This window comes from Cuculus canorus, chromosome 3, assembly GCF_017976375.1.
Source record: "Cuculus canorus isolate bCucCan1 chromosome 3, bCucCan1.pri, whole genome shotgun sequence".
NCBI lineage: Eukaryota > Metazoa > Chordata > Aves > Cuculiformes > Cuculidae > Cuculus > Cuculus canorus.
Genome location: NC_071403.1, coordinates 100686934 through 100703894, shown reverse-complemented (window position 1 = coordinate 100703894; position 16961 = coordinate 100686934). Strand labels below are relative to the sequence as shown.

At 36.6% G+C, this 16961-nt stretch overlaps 1 protein-coding gene across 1 annotated transcript in view; it reads right to left on the bottom strand.

Moving 5' to 3' along the window:
- PRKCE (protein kinase C epsilon) overlaps positions 1-16961 on the bottom strand; it is a 287221-nt gene that overhangs the window by 104290 nt on the left and 165970 nt on the right. Inside the window, exons 3-6 of the mRNA XM_009558110.2 lie at positions 5418-5577; positions 4209-4243; positions 2739-2824; positions 1411-1543 (exon numbers count right to left, since the gene is read on the bottom strand). Coding sequence (XP_009556405.1) covers positions 1411-1543; positions 2739-2824; positions 4209-4243; positions 5418-5577 — 414 coding nt within the window. The remainder of the gene's footprint in view (positions 1-1410; positions 1544-2738; positions 2825-4208; positions 4244-5417; positions 5578-16961) is intronic.

Genomic DNA, 16961 nt, shown 5'->3' with positions numbered 1-16961 from the left:
ACCTATGAGAAATAACATTATTTCCTACAGTTAAGAGGAAATGAACTGCTAAGGTACTTGAGAGAGAATATGAAAGTGGACTAATAATTTTACAGAGTAACTACAGATATACTATAGCTCTGATTAAAAAAACAAAGAGAAAAAATCATATTTAATTGAAAAATCTTCTCTGAACATATCTCCATCATAATTAAGACAGCATTTGAACAAAAACTTTAATAATAGTAAAGTAACAATATTAAAACCTAACAATTTATCACTGCTCACTAGCTAGAATCACATGGGAAAGCTTAAACTTCAGAACGCTCTCCCTGTGTATCACTTCGCCTTGAAAAAAATTTCTTCTTTCCCTTGCTGCTCAGCAATTTGTGACGTGAAACACTAGGTCCGACCATCACCTATAGATATTTCTCACCTTTGGTACTACAAAGGATATATTTAATAATTTAATATATTTAAACTACAAATGTTTATATGTATATGTGTGACTCCATATTTCTGCTGATAAGAAGCGTACTTAGCATGATTTTTGTGTTTATTGAGACAGACCTACCAATTCATAAAGGGTAACAAAGTGAAAATTCTTATGATTCTGTTAGGTACTACCTTCTAAGAATCTGACAATCTTCATGACATCATACCCAAAAAATCACTAATTGAAGTATTTTGTGCACTGTTTCTAAAATATTTCTTTTCTTAGCAAGCATTTGCATTGGTTTCTCCCCCTTTTAGAATACATAAATCTGCTTGAAACTAGGACATAATGAACAAGTAATTTCTGTTAGTTAGTTAAAAAGACATGAATGCACCTCCCAGCAATAACTTCACATACAATTACTCTACAAAGTACACAGTCCTTAAGCTGCAGAATATGATAAATCCTTTGTTTTCTGGAATAGAGGGGCTAGGCAGACCATCACAACGGATGATGCAGCTAGATATCAGAATACCTCATCTTCTGGATATGGATGCACAGGACTGCTTCCGCCAACACATAACAATAATTTTTGAAGATGGTATTAAAGGGAAAAGTAGTCAGAATAATGACGTTTAAAAAGCTGATCAATCATCACCACAAACCTGAAAAACTAAAAGGCATGTAAACTGAAGGGATATAAATTCTCATGCTCCTAATTTTCTGTTGACTTTGAATTTCCTATGTGGCAATAAACCTACAGAGCAGGAAGTCCCAAATGTATTTCTGTGCCTCTTTCCTCTGCATCTGTTACTGACTGCTGTTGCATGGTAAAGGACCATCTTCTAGCTATGACAGCAATCCCTACAACAGTTTTCTATTCATGTGCTATTCATTTCTGTACATGCTGGAAAAAAACAGAATAACTTGAAGTCTTTCCAAGTCTACAGCACTCACAAGGAAAAAGAAAAGCTCTGAAGTGGTAAAATCCTTACCTTTGCATTGTAAACCTTGTCTCAAAAGACCCCAGAGCAATGAACCACAGTGGTCACAGAAGGTGGGCACTTTGTAATTGTGGATGCTGAACTTGTGAGGCATATTGACACTGAAACGCTGGGATCCCACTTGCTGGAAAATGAGAGCACAGCATATTTCATTCTAATTAATTTCTTTATAATTGGCGTACACCAAGCTTCTGTTATGTTTTGAAACCACACGTAATTTAAAACAAGATTAAATAAGTCTGTGCTCAGATGATGATCTTTACATTAGATATCTTCAGGCTACAGAGTTCCTCTCACTATTTGACTCGGGGAAGAGAGGGGGAAGGGCTGCTGTTGTCCAAGAGATACAGAATAATGTCTACTTCCTATTTGTTCTGGGAACAACAAATACACGGCTATCAGGGAAGATCTTTTAATGTGGAAGGCAAGGAAGTCCCTCCCAGTTGTTTTAGGAGCAGGAGGCTGAAATAAGACAGGACTAAGAAAGAGAAATACATCACAAACCCTTTATCTTTTCATATCCCACTCTTCTTTAAATTATGAAAACGACAATGATAATTTGTTTTGTTCAGGAATTCCAAGGTATAATTACTTAATAATTAAAGCATGTAATTGGCAAGTTTTTATAGTGGTCACTGCATAGCAGGAGATTTACTTCAACGTTTTTCCTTCCCTTTCCTATTACCACTGGCTTCTCTCCAGTGATCCAGTACCCCTTTCTAAACAATGAGAGCATTATATCAGCAAAGCATACAAGTCACCACCAGTCTGGAGCCTGCGAATGTAAATCTACACAAGATTTTGTATCTTCCTGTTGGTACTACACAAAACCAGCACGATCCAAACACAGTCCTTTATCACAATCCTATGCAAGTGATTAAGTTGTGGACGTAAAATACTGTTTTTGAACCAGATATTTAAAAATGCTTCCAGTATGAAAAATGGTAGTGATTTGTGCAGGATGAATGAGATCAATTAGTGTCTATCCTCCTCCTTTCGAATTAAAATTGGACAACTCATATTAACTCAGAAATGGAGAATGTTAAAAATGAGAAGGAATGAAATGGGCTCACTGAGGCTTTAAGCATTCAGAGGGTATAAAACGTTTAGTAATTATAAATAAATTGCTGTATAATCATTCCCACGTAAATAAAACTGTTATGGTAATATGTCATTCCTAAGTAAGTGCTACATCACAACAGGAACAGAAGGGCACAAAAAAGTCTATAGCATTTATTGATTAAACAGAGGAGACTACACTACTTGGAACAGATGAAAGACAGAATTTTATCTAGAAAATTTGTTTTATAAACTTTTACCTCATCATGAGTTTCTTGTTTTTTTAAGCCAGCACACTTCGTTATTATAAGTTCATGGCATCTCTTATGGACTACACAAGTGCAAACTATAAACAAAAAACAGATAAAAGAATGAGTTGTCATGAAGATTAATTTTGATGCAAAAGACTGACCTCAGAAGACTAGAAATGCTAGGCTTTGAAAAGCTGCAAATGACTGGTGAGTCCCATGACATAAGTCCGGTTTACAAAGGCAGAAGATGACGGACTTTTCAGAGACCAATGATTTTTAAGAGAACTAAAGCATATCTGCCAAAATCTCAGTATAGAAAACTACAAATTATCTTCTGAAATACTAACTCTAACTTTTCTCAATTTTTACATAACTGATTTAGCTGATAAAAGTCCATGATCTCCACATTACATGAGACTCAATAGCAAAAGCAATTCATATCTGAAGAACTTCCAGAGGAAGAGAGACATAAACAATAACTCACTGTAGATGTCAAAGAACAGAAAAACCAAAGCTGAACATTCCTTCTGTAATACATTATCGTAAGTTGATAACAATAAAAGGTTTCAGCAGGCAAGAATGCTTTGTCAATATTCATACTGATTACTTAATCAATGAGTAACATTTGCTGATATGACAGAAAAGATTAAAAATTACAAGGTCTATCGTACTGTAGGATTCAAGGTCATTAAGTGAAGAAAAAAACTTCAGAGTGAAATATTGAATTTTCTTTTCTTCTAGATTTGGTCATTGTAAGGAAAAAAAAGGGAGCTCAAAGAAACTCTGCTGTATGTTAACACAGTGATTCTTATTATAGAATGTAAAATGATTATTTGCATTTATTTATTTACAATGGGATTTCATCAAGTCTTTTGTAACTGAAAAATCATCACTAACTTGATTATTTCTACTTGTCAGATGAGAATTAAGTAGAAAAACATCATCCCAAGAAATGACTACATAAAAAAATTAACACTTCAAGAAACAGAGTTGAAAAGAGGAATTAAAAATGAAGCACTTCTTCAGTCTTTGCTATAACCTTCTCTAACGATGACCTCTATAATTATCTCGTCTGTTTAATTACAGTCTTTATGCAATTACCTGGCATTTTTAAACAAAGAATCTTAAGCAGAATAAAGAATTAACAATTTTAAAATGCAAGAAGTGAAAAATGAAGAAGTCCACATCTGCAGATATGTCCCCCTAGTCGAATGTGCATCAAGAGATACCTAGAACGTGCTGTTCAGTGATGTGTTAGCTGTGCCCCTACTTCATATATGCTGCCTAAGACCAAAGGTTTTGAAAAACCTTACTCCAGTTTACTGTAAAGACTTTCTTTGGCAAGACAAATTTATGCTGATCATCTTGTGCTAAATTCATATCCCTGTTTCTACATATACAATGCCTAATGAAAACATCTTATTATTTATATAACATAATACATAAATTCAAATTGTCCCCCTGTAGATTATCTCTTACCTTGGCATTGGTATCCCTGTTTTCCTATTACACCCCTGAAAATAAAACATTGTTTCAGAAAATGAAGAACACATATTTTTAAAAATGAAAAACATTTTCTCCTGTCTTTACCAGACATGCACAAGTTTAAAAGAACAGCTTCTTCTAATCAGTAACCTGATAGCTGCATGACTAGATTGAGATCAGTTCAAATTAGGAACCACATTCAAACTGCTAAGATGTAAGAGGTAGAAGAATACTTCTGAATCCCTTCAAGGACTAAGACACATTTACTCTAATAAAATTAAGCAAAGTCAAGGGGTACATAAAGAGGGAAGTCACAAGCTGGTAAAATAGGATTCAAGCAGGCCTTTAAATTGATAGAAGATTGCATTTGCCAATATTTTTGCTTGAAATCATCTTAGCTAAGGTAAAGCCTAACCTGCAGACATTTCTTACAGGAACGTAATTGAGTTTGTGTACAATTTAGGTTGTTTCACATTAACAAAGACTGATTCATTACACATTCTTAAGAAATATTAGAATGAATCAACATCAGATCAGATGTGTTAAGGTACAAATCAGTATCTTTAAGCAACTTCAGAAAACATCAATAGAGCTTCTGAAAAAGAATAAAAAACTGAATGTATCCACCACTTTTCTTTATCTGAACATAGCAAGTACTGAAAACGAACGTAAACAATTTCTAAAAGGGAGTTCTTGATATACATTGTAATAATAAAGACTCTGTACACTGTGCACCCAAACCTCTGGATCATTAGAAGTCTAATATTGCCATATTCCATTAACTTTAGTAGGTTTTATAGGATCTAGGCATTTCATAGGAGAAAGATAGTGATACTTAAGCACCTAATGAAGAATTCAGTCATCTTGGCAAAAGTAAAGGTCCAACATTAGGTCTGAATCTACACTTAGGCACCTACACAACACTAGACTGGCTGTCTACCTAGAATTTATAATGTGTACTAGACAGGAAAAGATTTAATTTTGTGGCTCAGGAGAGAAAACACATAAATACAACTAATTCTAACATGTATGATGGAAGTTTAAGTCTTCTATTGTCACCTGCAAAACTGATGACAGCTAAGTATCAAAATGAAGAGGAAAAAAACTACTATTCCATGCTATTCATGCTTAAGCGAAACAACAGGGTATGTTAACTCCTCAGTTCAAAGCTGCTAAGAAAGTAAAGTCAAAATGTCTTCATACCATATAAAATCTCTGCAGTGCGAACAATATGTTGGTTGTCTAAGATAGGTGGCCATAAACTTGTGTCCATTAACCTGATGTACTCTGCGTCGCACAGCACCCTGCCGCTTTCTGGGGCGCATACGTTCCCGGAACACACGTTCTTCATTGTCTTTGGGTGCTGAAACAGAGAAAAAACAAGTCTCATTTTTAGCATCAATTACTAAAGAACAAGGGTTTTCATTGCCTAGTACAGGAATTCCTCTTCGTTCTAAACCTTGATTTGTAAATTCATGCTAAGCTGGGAATAAGTCTACTGCACTTGATCGCCGTCAAGCACACTGACAACCCCTTTAACAGAAATTAGAGTTTAAGACTCCAAATATTTCATTTGATCTTTGCGGTGGGGGAGGGGGGGAAGGGAAATTCAACAAGAACTCCCAGCAACCCCTGGTCCCCATACACTCAGAAAATGATGACCTAAGTGCAAGAAAGCTGTGTACAAATACATATTTTGTTCAAGCAGAACAAAAATTCTATCCAGAACTTACTACTTTGTAGAATTCCTGATCAAGATCTGAGCTTCAGGCTCCAATAACCCACTTTGATACTAATACACTCCCAGCAAAATGTTCAAGGGAATGAAATTGTTCCTCTTAACCAATTCCTGTTCAACTGGATATGAGATATAATGTTAGAAGTTGATATATCTCAGAATGAAAACCTTTGGGAAAAAAGACCTCCAGAGAGCATCAGATCTTTTTTTCTCAAGGCTTCATTTTGAAAAGTATCACTAACATGCCCATGGAATTCTGTATGCATTAAGCAAAAGCAAAGGACGAAGTAGCAATGAATAGTTGTTAAAGAAAGACAGATTTTACAAGCATTCCTTGAGCCATTCATGTCTCTGCAAAACAGAATATCAGATCTGAAGAGGCACACATTCAGATATCCATTCCCAACTGAATCTATGCACTCACTACTTCAGTGAATATAACACTTTGAAATGCAATTAACACTTGTCATTCCCTGATTTCAGCTACCCTGAATTACTACGATGGCCTAAAGGTGCCAACTTTAGTCAGTTGAAAATTTTTCTGACATGAATGTGTTCTCCAAGCAACAGTACAATATTTAACAATAGCACAAAGAAAACTAAAAGTCTGAGAAGAACTCAAATTAAGAATTCCTAGAAAATGGTTTTAAATTAAGCCAATGGATGGATATCTTGGGAAAACAGAGCTCAGACCCATGAATAGAGCTCAATTTCTTTCACTGCACAGTAAGGGCTAAACCCCATGACACTGGCAAATTCATTTATGCACTAAGAAGTTCTTTACACATCAACATCTTACAAAAACTTCATAATCAGAGTGGGTTTTCACCCAAAGACACGTGTGGGACTGCCAGAATGGCATTACTTTTCTATTCTAAATAAACACTGACTTATACACAAAGCTACCCTTTTTATTTATGGCCAAGAACAATCAAAAAGCAATGGCTCTAGATCTCCCGTCAAGAAAGAGATAGTAACACCAAATAGTTATCAACTATGTTTATTTTAATGTTGTCAGTTGTGTTTATTTTTATGCATTAAGCAAAACTGATGTCTAATAAATACCACAGCCCCTCTAGAAAAATACTGTCTTCCACAAAGAATATGTAACATAATTGGAAATCCTACCAAACACTTCTGTTTCCAGCTTCTGAATGATATATTGACTTTACAAAGGTACTGGCAATCTTTTCAAAGTTATTATTAAAGGAAATAATTTTCTATTAAGACAGAACTGTTCTTTTGGATATCATCCATGCTGTGGAATTTCCTGAAGTATGCAGCCTGGATGTCAGAAAGTTAAAATCCCTCTCTCCTGGAAAGGGTTCCCAAAAAGTTTTCTGCTTATATGAAACAAACAAAATGTTCTGGTAGTGCACAGTTCACATTTGATATGATAATCAGTCTACAATACCACTTCTCACCCTTTTTTCATCCTAAGTGGTATTCTTCACAGATAAAGCACTTGTAATTTTACAGAGCACATAGAAATCCTCTTTGTGTTTTGGCTAGGTAAACACAATATCATGAAAACATATCTACATATATATTTACTAACAAATTCTTAAAACTAATTTTACTGTATTAGTTTCAGTTTTATATTTAACACTTTAATGAAATTCCATTTTCCACTTACAATACTTAAAAGAAAAATACAAAACAGTGTCTTTTTCAGAAATGCAGACTTGAAAATAGATAAAAGCAACACACTTGAAATTATCAGATTAAGTGTTTATAAGCAAGCATCAACTGTTGATATCATTTCTACACAAACAGTATCTGTGTGTGAGAAGGACACTCAAACAGCTCAGGGAAAGGTAATCTTCTTAGACTCTCTTGGATGACATTAGAGGTCTGTTAGCCAGTTCCCTCAAAACTCTCTCCTGTCAGTCCGCTGTTCCACATTTATCACTAAAGATTAGCACTTAGCCAAACCCATTCACCACGTCCTGCTTTAGTGCCAAACTGCACAGATGAATTGGATGTTCAAGAGCAGTGAGTCCCCAGCGGTGACACCACCTCCATCTCATCCATCATTACAGCCTGTGTAGAGCCCCCACCTCGTCCAACAGCAGCAATGCTTGTTTGGGGGGGCTGAAGCAGCACCTGGCATTAACAGTGCATGACTGGACACGAGATGACTCGACACCAGTCTTTCATTCAAAACAGACCAAGTCACAGAGAAATTAATCCACCCACAAGCTTTAGCCTCAGTTTACATTAAGTTCAGCTAGCTTGTTCACTGTTACCCAACAAAAACACACAAGCAATGCTTTTCGACAGTCCTCAAGCGAAACACCGCTATGTCTTGTGCAATGCACGCCACTGTTGTGAACCACAGGCACAAAACAAGGCAGCAACTTCCCCAAGGCACTCAGAAATGGATGATCACATCTCTGCTGGCTCATAACCAGGACTATGAACCACTTACTCCTAGAAGCATTAGCACTGGCCTTATGTTTAAATTAAAATCCATTTATCTCATACTGAACAACCACACTAGACACATTAATTTAACTATCTGAAGACATCTACCTAGAAAGGGAGATACACTGCTCTCCCCAGACTTCTCTCATTGCTTGCAAGCAGGAAAGCAAAGATTAGTAAATGCTATAGGAAAATAGGGAGCACTTGAGAAAATCCCCAACATTGCTCTGACACAGTCAACTAGTGTTTCCAAGATATACATTAGAAAATATGAGCATTCCAAACAAAACTGGCCTTTTAAGTATATTTTAAAAAGAAAAAGTCTTACAGCAGTATATAATAGATTCTAGAAAATACCATTAGGATACTGCATATTGTGAGTGGCATATCTATTCTTAGCAGAGGAGTCCAAATTAAAATTAGGTGCATTTGTCATAGTCAGTCTATAGGCAAGTTCCAATATAAACAACAATTTCTTCTCACAGTGTTAGTCGCGCAGTATCTGTCAAGTATGTATTATAAGTCATAACTTGAAAGATAAGACAGTGTCACATAATGCTCAGCAACCCTCAGTGGGGGTAAGATTGGAGGAAAAAGTACACCAAATAATAGGCTCTACCATGTCAGGTCTCATTTCATATTAAATGGTTTCAGCATGAGAAGTGTTCAGTGTGGAGCACAAACTGCAACAGACAGAATTATCCTGCATAGCAAAATGTGCTATTTCCATTTCTTGTCCTCTACCTTGCGTACTTAAGAGAATTCTGACAACAAACAAACAAAAAAATGGTAAAAATGTGACAGAAAAACCATGAGAGATTACACACAGAGAGAGGTTTTTCAGCATTTGTTATTGCTCAGAATACTGACTTCTAAAAGGGAACATACTGGGCACTTGCCTTAAGCTGGAGAAGACTGGGATGGAACAGCAACAGTCTTTTGAGAGGAAAAATAGAAATCAGATGTTTTAGTTAAATAGCTACTGCCCCACCAAAGCCAAACTGTAGGCTGTGGACAATGGTAATACTCGCAGCAAATAGTGTAGCTGCCAGGTAACCCCACGCCATGGAACACTGACACCTCCACAGCACTTCTGGCACAGTTGGATTTTCACTCCCAGCATCACTTGCATGTCTTCACATTGCTGTAACACGTAACTACAACCAGCATCCAGGAAAAACAGCTGGTTTAACATAAACCCTTAATAATAACAACAAAGGAGAACTGAACAACAAACACAAAGGAACGATTGCACCTATGTTTTATTTTTTTGTATCATAATTAAACCTGACCACTTTAATGTGTGTACTCAAAAAGAGCTTTTATTTTAGCACTATATAATATCTAAACGTAGGAAGGATAAGGAGGTAGGAGAGGTAATTTGCCGGAAAGTGAGAAGGGACAGGAACAATATCTATAACTCCTCAGGTTTCAGGATGAAGTGTAACCTGATCATCATGCGTCAAAATTAGGTCTCAAGGGATTACTCCCAAACTCTATTTTGGGCCTCTACTGTAGAGGCATATACTGTCATCAAGATTCCTCCAGGCAGAAACTGTTACAGGATTTTGCCTGTAAGGCTTTAATCTTCTTTAAAGAAAAGAAAAGGTGAAAAAACCCCAAACTCTCCTCCCGCCCCCCGTCATATATTTACATTTCTATGTCCTTCCTTTTAAAAAAGCCTTCCTCAGTGGAACAAACTAATTTTGTAACTTAGAGACAGAAAAATGGCAGAGTAAATGACACAACGTAACTTCATAAAGCCCTTGAAGGCAGAAATTAACTGGACAGTTCAGGACAGTCAGAGAAAGAACACACAATGTTTCTGGGTTTTTTTTCCTAGAAGTATATTTCCAGATTGTTTCTTTACAAAGAACAAACACACAGGTTTTGCTTACTGTATCTCAAATTGGCTTTCTTTATGAAAGGTGGCAGGAAATTCATTGCTTAATAGGAAAAGAATCAGCTGCTTAGATAACATTACTTTGTTAAAGAAAACAATCACAGAATCACCAGGTTGGAAAGGACCTACTGGATCATTGAGTCCAACCAATGATGATCAGTGTTAGTAAAGAAATGAAAAAATGCTCTCAGAATGGGTGAGTTTTAGAAGATGCATGTGTCTTGACAAGACACGTCTGTTAACACGAGCTATTTTACTGGATGCATTGAAGAACTTGCATTTTAAAATACATCCAGCCTACATATGGTGGCTGACTTTGTAGCATGGGCTCAAGCTCATATTCATTTGCTTTCAAACACATGCTTATCTTTAAATGTTTAAATTCTTATCTGAAAGAGAGATGCTGCTTATATGCATTTAAAGACTTCCCTTGCTTTCAGGGCTTGTTTCTCTTCCCTTTTTAAAAAAAAACCCAAAACACAAACCCAAACAAATAAAACAAAACAACGCAAACCTATAAAGCTATCCAAATTACTATTTACACATGGTTGAAATCTTTTATGCATATTTAATTGTTATCATGAACACATTCATTAGGTCACTCAAAGCTGAAGCAACAACAGTAATTTCCCACATCCTTTCAAATGGAAATATTTCACATTTGATTCTCTCATTCAAGAACATGAAGTCCAGAAGTACTAAAGAGTCTCATAGTACTGAAGGTCCAATTGCAATTTCAGTACATGGAGAATTCTGATTTAGTTTTCTGAAATGGCCCAACCTTGCTGGCTATCAATAATTTGGACCAAGTGTTCAAAATAAGGAGCATGGAGCCCGGTACTTGAAAAGATCAAGTAAAGTACCACTGCAGCCCCAGCCGCAGCCCACCCACTCTGCTGCAGCAGAGGAAGAGTGAGGGAGCATTAGTTCCCAGATGTGCTCAAGCAAAATTCTCCTTCAAATGCCTTAGGAAAGTCTTCAAGATGAGCCCTCACACTTTTCTGGTCTCCATCTGTCCACAGAATGAGTGACAACTTATACCAGCATAAGGTATTAACAACATGGAATTATACATTGCCATCTTCAAATCATCATGCAGCATGTTTTAATAAATCAAATATTTAATGAACAGATTTCTTTTTTATAGGAACTGCTGACTGGATAACTGTTGGGGATGGATGTAAATATAAGGTGCTACGTTCATGTTTAGACCCCTGGGGACTCGCACATCACAAGGGTACTGACCTCATCTTGGAGGATGAATGTAGCAATTACTATACAAAAACAGCTGTCAGATCCACAAAGTAAGAAAATCAGAAACAGACTCTTCCTACTTCCTCACAATTTCTTTATTGGTGGTATTTAACATTAATGATTTTAAGAAATACGTTATTCTTGAAATAAAGAACTTGCAATCACAATTTTCAGAGTACATTTTATTTAGCAAAAGAAGCTATATTGCTAGAAATAGCACAGGGAAGTTATTGCTATATGACAAGTTTTCTGAGAAGTCCATTTCAGATCTTAAAGTTTTAAAAGCACAATTTCAACTTCTAAGATTTTTTCCACACGAGAGAATTTAGAACTTTTTCAGCTGGAAAGGAGATAACATCTCAGACAACAGGAAAAAAAAAAAAAAATCAATGCCAACTAAAGCTATTTTGGTCTTCCAATGTTATCTTTCAGAGGAACAAACAGCCTCACTCTAAACACAATACCTGTATGTCAATAAATCTGCAGTTAAAATCAGAGAGGTGGAAATGCATTCTACATATGGTAAATACTAAAGCTATTATTCAAGAGAAAAATCTTACTCTAGGGAATTTAATGGGTCTAATTATGAAATAACAAGTAATGTAAAATAATAATTTGTAAAATGTAGAACAGCTTTCATGCCATAACTTCACATGATAAACTCACAGGAAGAAAACTGCCACTGTTTGTGGCAGTGACATTCAGTTCATGTTGATACAGTGCTAGTAGTAAGTACTATCAGTAGCCTGGTGTTAGTATCGATACTGTTAAGTCCTGACAGGCTAACAAGGTGCAATAGTTCTTATTAAATGAACTACTTACTAAAGCAATAAAAGTACATCATCCTGTGAATGAAGAAAGAACATATATAATGCATTACATGATAAGATTATCGTAACTATGATCAGTCCAAAAGCGATCCTTGAGACAAGATTTCCCTATCCTTATTGCTTCAAGACTGCAAACATGTCCTGCAATGTGATTGCAGATTGCTCCTCAGAGCATGCCCAACTACTTGTGATGGTCAATACTCTGGTGACAAACAAGCATACTGACAGTCCTTTGGTTGTCTTCAAGGAAAGAAGGAAAATATGACATAACATTACCGTCAAGGCTGCTGTGGAAGATAAACTTTCAAAGTGGTGTAAAACCATGCAAGTTTATTTTAATATAGTGCCAGGCTATGGAATTATCTGGAGGGTCAACTGACTTCCCTGCAGGATCAACACCTGAGCTGCTGGCCTTTCTCAGTACCTCGAAAGAAAACAGTGTTGTGATGCTAAGAAGAGAAACAAACATTGTGAAAATTTCAGGACAAAGCCCTTTTCCCAGAGGTAACTATTAAACCAGGCAGATCTGAAATGAGAGTATTTTAAGCATGTTTTTGTGACAGATCAGAGAAGTTCAACAGTCTTTTCCAAATAGTTGCAAAAGCTACATAGAGCACGATAAAACAGAACCTCGTATGACTGGGTTTCTGGCCTTTCAGAAAAGATTTTTTTCTTAAATATTTTTTCAACCTCAGCTTTGTTCCTTTTCCATAGAATAACAGAAGCGTAAGTAGCAGGCCCTTAGGAGGCACCCAAGCCCAGCCTCCTGCAGTGAGGAAGGGTCTCATGTACTTCAGGGATCCTCAGCTTCCATTTTTCTGATGGTTCTTGAAAATCTCCAGCAAGAGAAATTCCACAACACACTTATGTATCTTGTTTCAGTGCTCTGGCAGGCAGGCTGCTTTTTAACAGCCAACCTAAATCCCTTTGCAGTAATTTATGCTGGATGAGTGAAAGGCAACCTGAAAAAGCAAGAATTTTGCCAGCATAGAAACTACTGAAGTATCTGCAGCAATCAACCATCATCCTGTTGCACATCATGCAAAAGACCAGGGGCTGAGGATGGCCAGAGACACAGCAAGATATCACAGAAAATACAATTGCAGAAATTTTGCATACTTCTCAGGACACAGCAAGACAGAAGCTCCTTTCAACCAAGCAGGTCCCTGTGGACACACCAATCCCATGATAACTGCACAAAAGCTTTGATATCTGAAGGTAAAAAGGAGACTGAAATCAACTTCCTGCCTTTAAGCTACTAAATCGCACAGTTGTCTGGTTGATTCCATTTCCAGATCCCCCTCCTGATAGCGACAACTTCTTTCCATCTGCTTAGAAACACATCTTAAAAAGCTCACTTGTGCTAAAATTTCCATATTCAGTCTCATAATTCAACGTAACCACATTAAGGACCTATAATGTATAACCTAAATAGGTAAGAGAAGATGGCTTACAAAACAGTTTTATAATGCTTTTACCCACCCACCCCCTTTCCTCCCAAAAAGCTGAAGCCTATGATATACATTACACATATTCAGGTTTCAGAGTGCTTCCCAGTGGAAACAAAATCTTCTTACCTACAGCTGGGAAAGATGTCATTCTGCGGGATCACTGCTGCAGCGATAAGAAGTATAGAAACTTCAGGAAGTTTACTTTGGAGAAACAATTCTTTTCACATCTTTTTATTTTTCTATGTTAGCTTTCAAACAAAGTACTAACTACTTGCTTGTATCTACTACTGCTCTTCCATGGGGCAGAGAATCAACTGCAGAACTGTTTGTGATTCAAAAGAGCCTCAGTAATAACTGAGAAAGCCAGAGAAGATTACATAGCGGCTCCTTTATCCCAAGCAGGAAGAATTCTTCCCATCAGTCCAACTAATTTTGGTATAAATTAAAATGGCATTGAATCCTGAATACTTTACTCAAAAAATTCTCAGGAAGGCCAGAAGGATTTTTGAGGGCAGGCTGTATGACAGCGGTGCATTAATATTTTATGTGCAGGCTTTTTCCTTATACTTTCAAATGTCAATGATCTTTTTTGACAAATTAAAATAGAGGCTGTAAAAATTACAAAGTTATTTCCCCCCAACAGTATTAAAGTAATAACATAAAGTATTTGTACCTCCACATAGATAAACTCACTGATGAGATTGTAATCATTCTGACAACCAGAAGAGGATATGATCCCAAGCCGTAGAATGTGTTATTAGGAATAGCAAGTGAGACAATCATCTTCCTAGCCACTCTTAGACAAATAGGTTCAGGATACCTTATACCTGTTTTATCTCACTGCAAATGTACAGTATCTTTGCCTGCTTAGACAAATAATTTCCAATACTATTAAAATTTCAAATTATTATGTGTCTGGAAAGAAATCTTTCAGTAGTGGAAAAAGAATACAAACTCTTTTCATGCCAAAATAATGTAAAAGGCTCCGTTTTCTGAAGTAAGTTGATACTTAGGATTGTCCTTAGAAATAGTATCTAGCCACTGTTAAATTATTTCTTGTACTTATGACACATTCTTGGTGATTTTTTTGAGTTAGATAATACATTGTAGTATCTTGATACATGTTAGAAACAAGTACCTGGTTGCCACTGGTATCTGAACTCCTCTATGCCAGCTCTCCATCTAGCCAGGAGGCCAAATCTGATAAAATTCTGGACAGTCTGAAACATGCTCAGATACAGTCCCATCATAGCAGCCTGGGGCACTGGGTCCACATCAAGGAAACCCTGAGAGTCATCCCATGGATGGCATCCAGGCAGCCTGACAAAAAGTTCAAGCTTTCTAATATAACTCTATAAAAGAGCTGTAATCATGTTTCTCCTTGTGTTTCACGACTTATAAAAGATATGGGTTGGTTCTTCATGCTAAACCCCACATGATACTCCTTTATTCTGCAGGGCACCCAACAAGTAAAAGAGTGTGTCCTCATCTGAACTGCACAAATAATTTTTTTCTTTCTTGGATGGAGGGTCCAGAATTCTATAGGACTTCTGGGCTTTTCATTTCTCACAACTCTGCTGTTGAATTGAATAAAATAAGTGAAAGACACTAATGTTCCTCCTCATCTTAGAAATTGCTGTTCTCCGAGACAGTTGCCACCGATAAACAACATCTGTCACTACTTTTCCCTTTTCAGCCCACTTCCACCCATGTTCCAACATGTCACTGGTCTTACTGGTTGCCATGTTTTACTAAGAGCTATATTATGACAATTCTCTCACCCTCCACTAATATCATTTTGTCCATTTCCTAAAGTGGGTAGTTCTTGCAATTATGTGTAAGAGACAAAAATAAGCAGCAAAAGAACTTATTCCTTCTTTCTATTGTCTTTCTGCAAAAGTAGGAGGAATTTGTCTTATTCTGATACCCCCCACACACGCACACAACAAAAGCTTAATTAAGAATGTCTGACTCATAAGCAGCACTGTTAAAGCAACTCTCTCATCTAAGTCTTTCAACATTAAATATATTGTTACTCATTTCCACTCAGAGAACAATAATAGATCTAATATGTAGCTCTTGAAGTACTCATATGATTTATTATCAGCATACTACTTCAAAAACCCTATTTAGCAAGGCATTTCTGAATATGGTTATATGAAAGAGTATACTCACTGTGTCACAGATTTAAATGGAAATCTTTGAATATTTAAAGCACCACTTACCTGCCCTGCTAGATGTTAAATCTATGCATTTATTGCATGGTAAAAATGGAAACGTGTGCTAAGCACTATGTTCTTTTTCCCTGCCAGGATAAGGGCACAGCATCATGAGGTAAATGCAGATGCTAAGTATGCACATTGTCAATAGAGTCTGGATACATTACACAGGTTTTTAGTGGGGGCGGGGGATGCTGACAGTTGACAGGAACAGGGGGATGAACCTATCATTGACAGAACAATTATTTCTCAGTGACAAGACTGAGTAACAGAAGTTTTAAGGCTTCTTATTGCTCTTTTATTTCAATATACAGGTTATTTTATTGTCCAAACTCTACAGACCAATAAGGTAAGACCACAGCGTTAACCCATCCTATTTTTGTAGAAGGAATTTGGGGCCTACCATGCATTTGCTACCAGCTCCATCACGTGCTCTAATTCGCAACATTAGAGTGCTACTTATAAATTGCCGATTTTTCCTTTTGCAGGTCTTCAAGCAAAAGAACAGTAAAAGGATCTCTCTTCTGCTTCCTGTGACTCCCAGCAAAATTTTGCAGTCTATTATCTTGTACACAGCATGCTAGGTGAAATACATAATTACGTGAGAATTGTAGCTCTTGTTAAACAAAGCGACACGCATCTAGCCCTCAGGTTATGCAGAAAAACTTGAAAAATGTGACATGAACACATTTAAAGACTGAAAAGCACAACAAAGTCCAAGTGAAAGACACCCTCCCCAGCTTGACAATGGAAAATTTTACTGTCTCTGTACACTGCATATATGTTTTCAAATTGGTTTGTGGTTGGCTGTACTGTACATCTTACCATATGAGACATACAGGGGGGTAGAAGACAAGACTATCTGTTTTTTAAACAGGTTACAAAAACTTATTTGTTCCTAATTTTTGCTGTTTTCTTATTATTC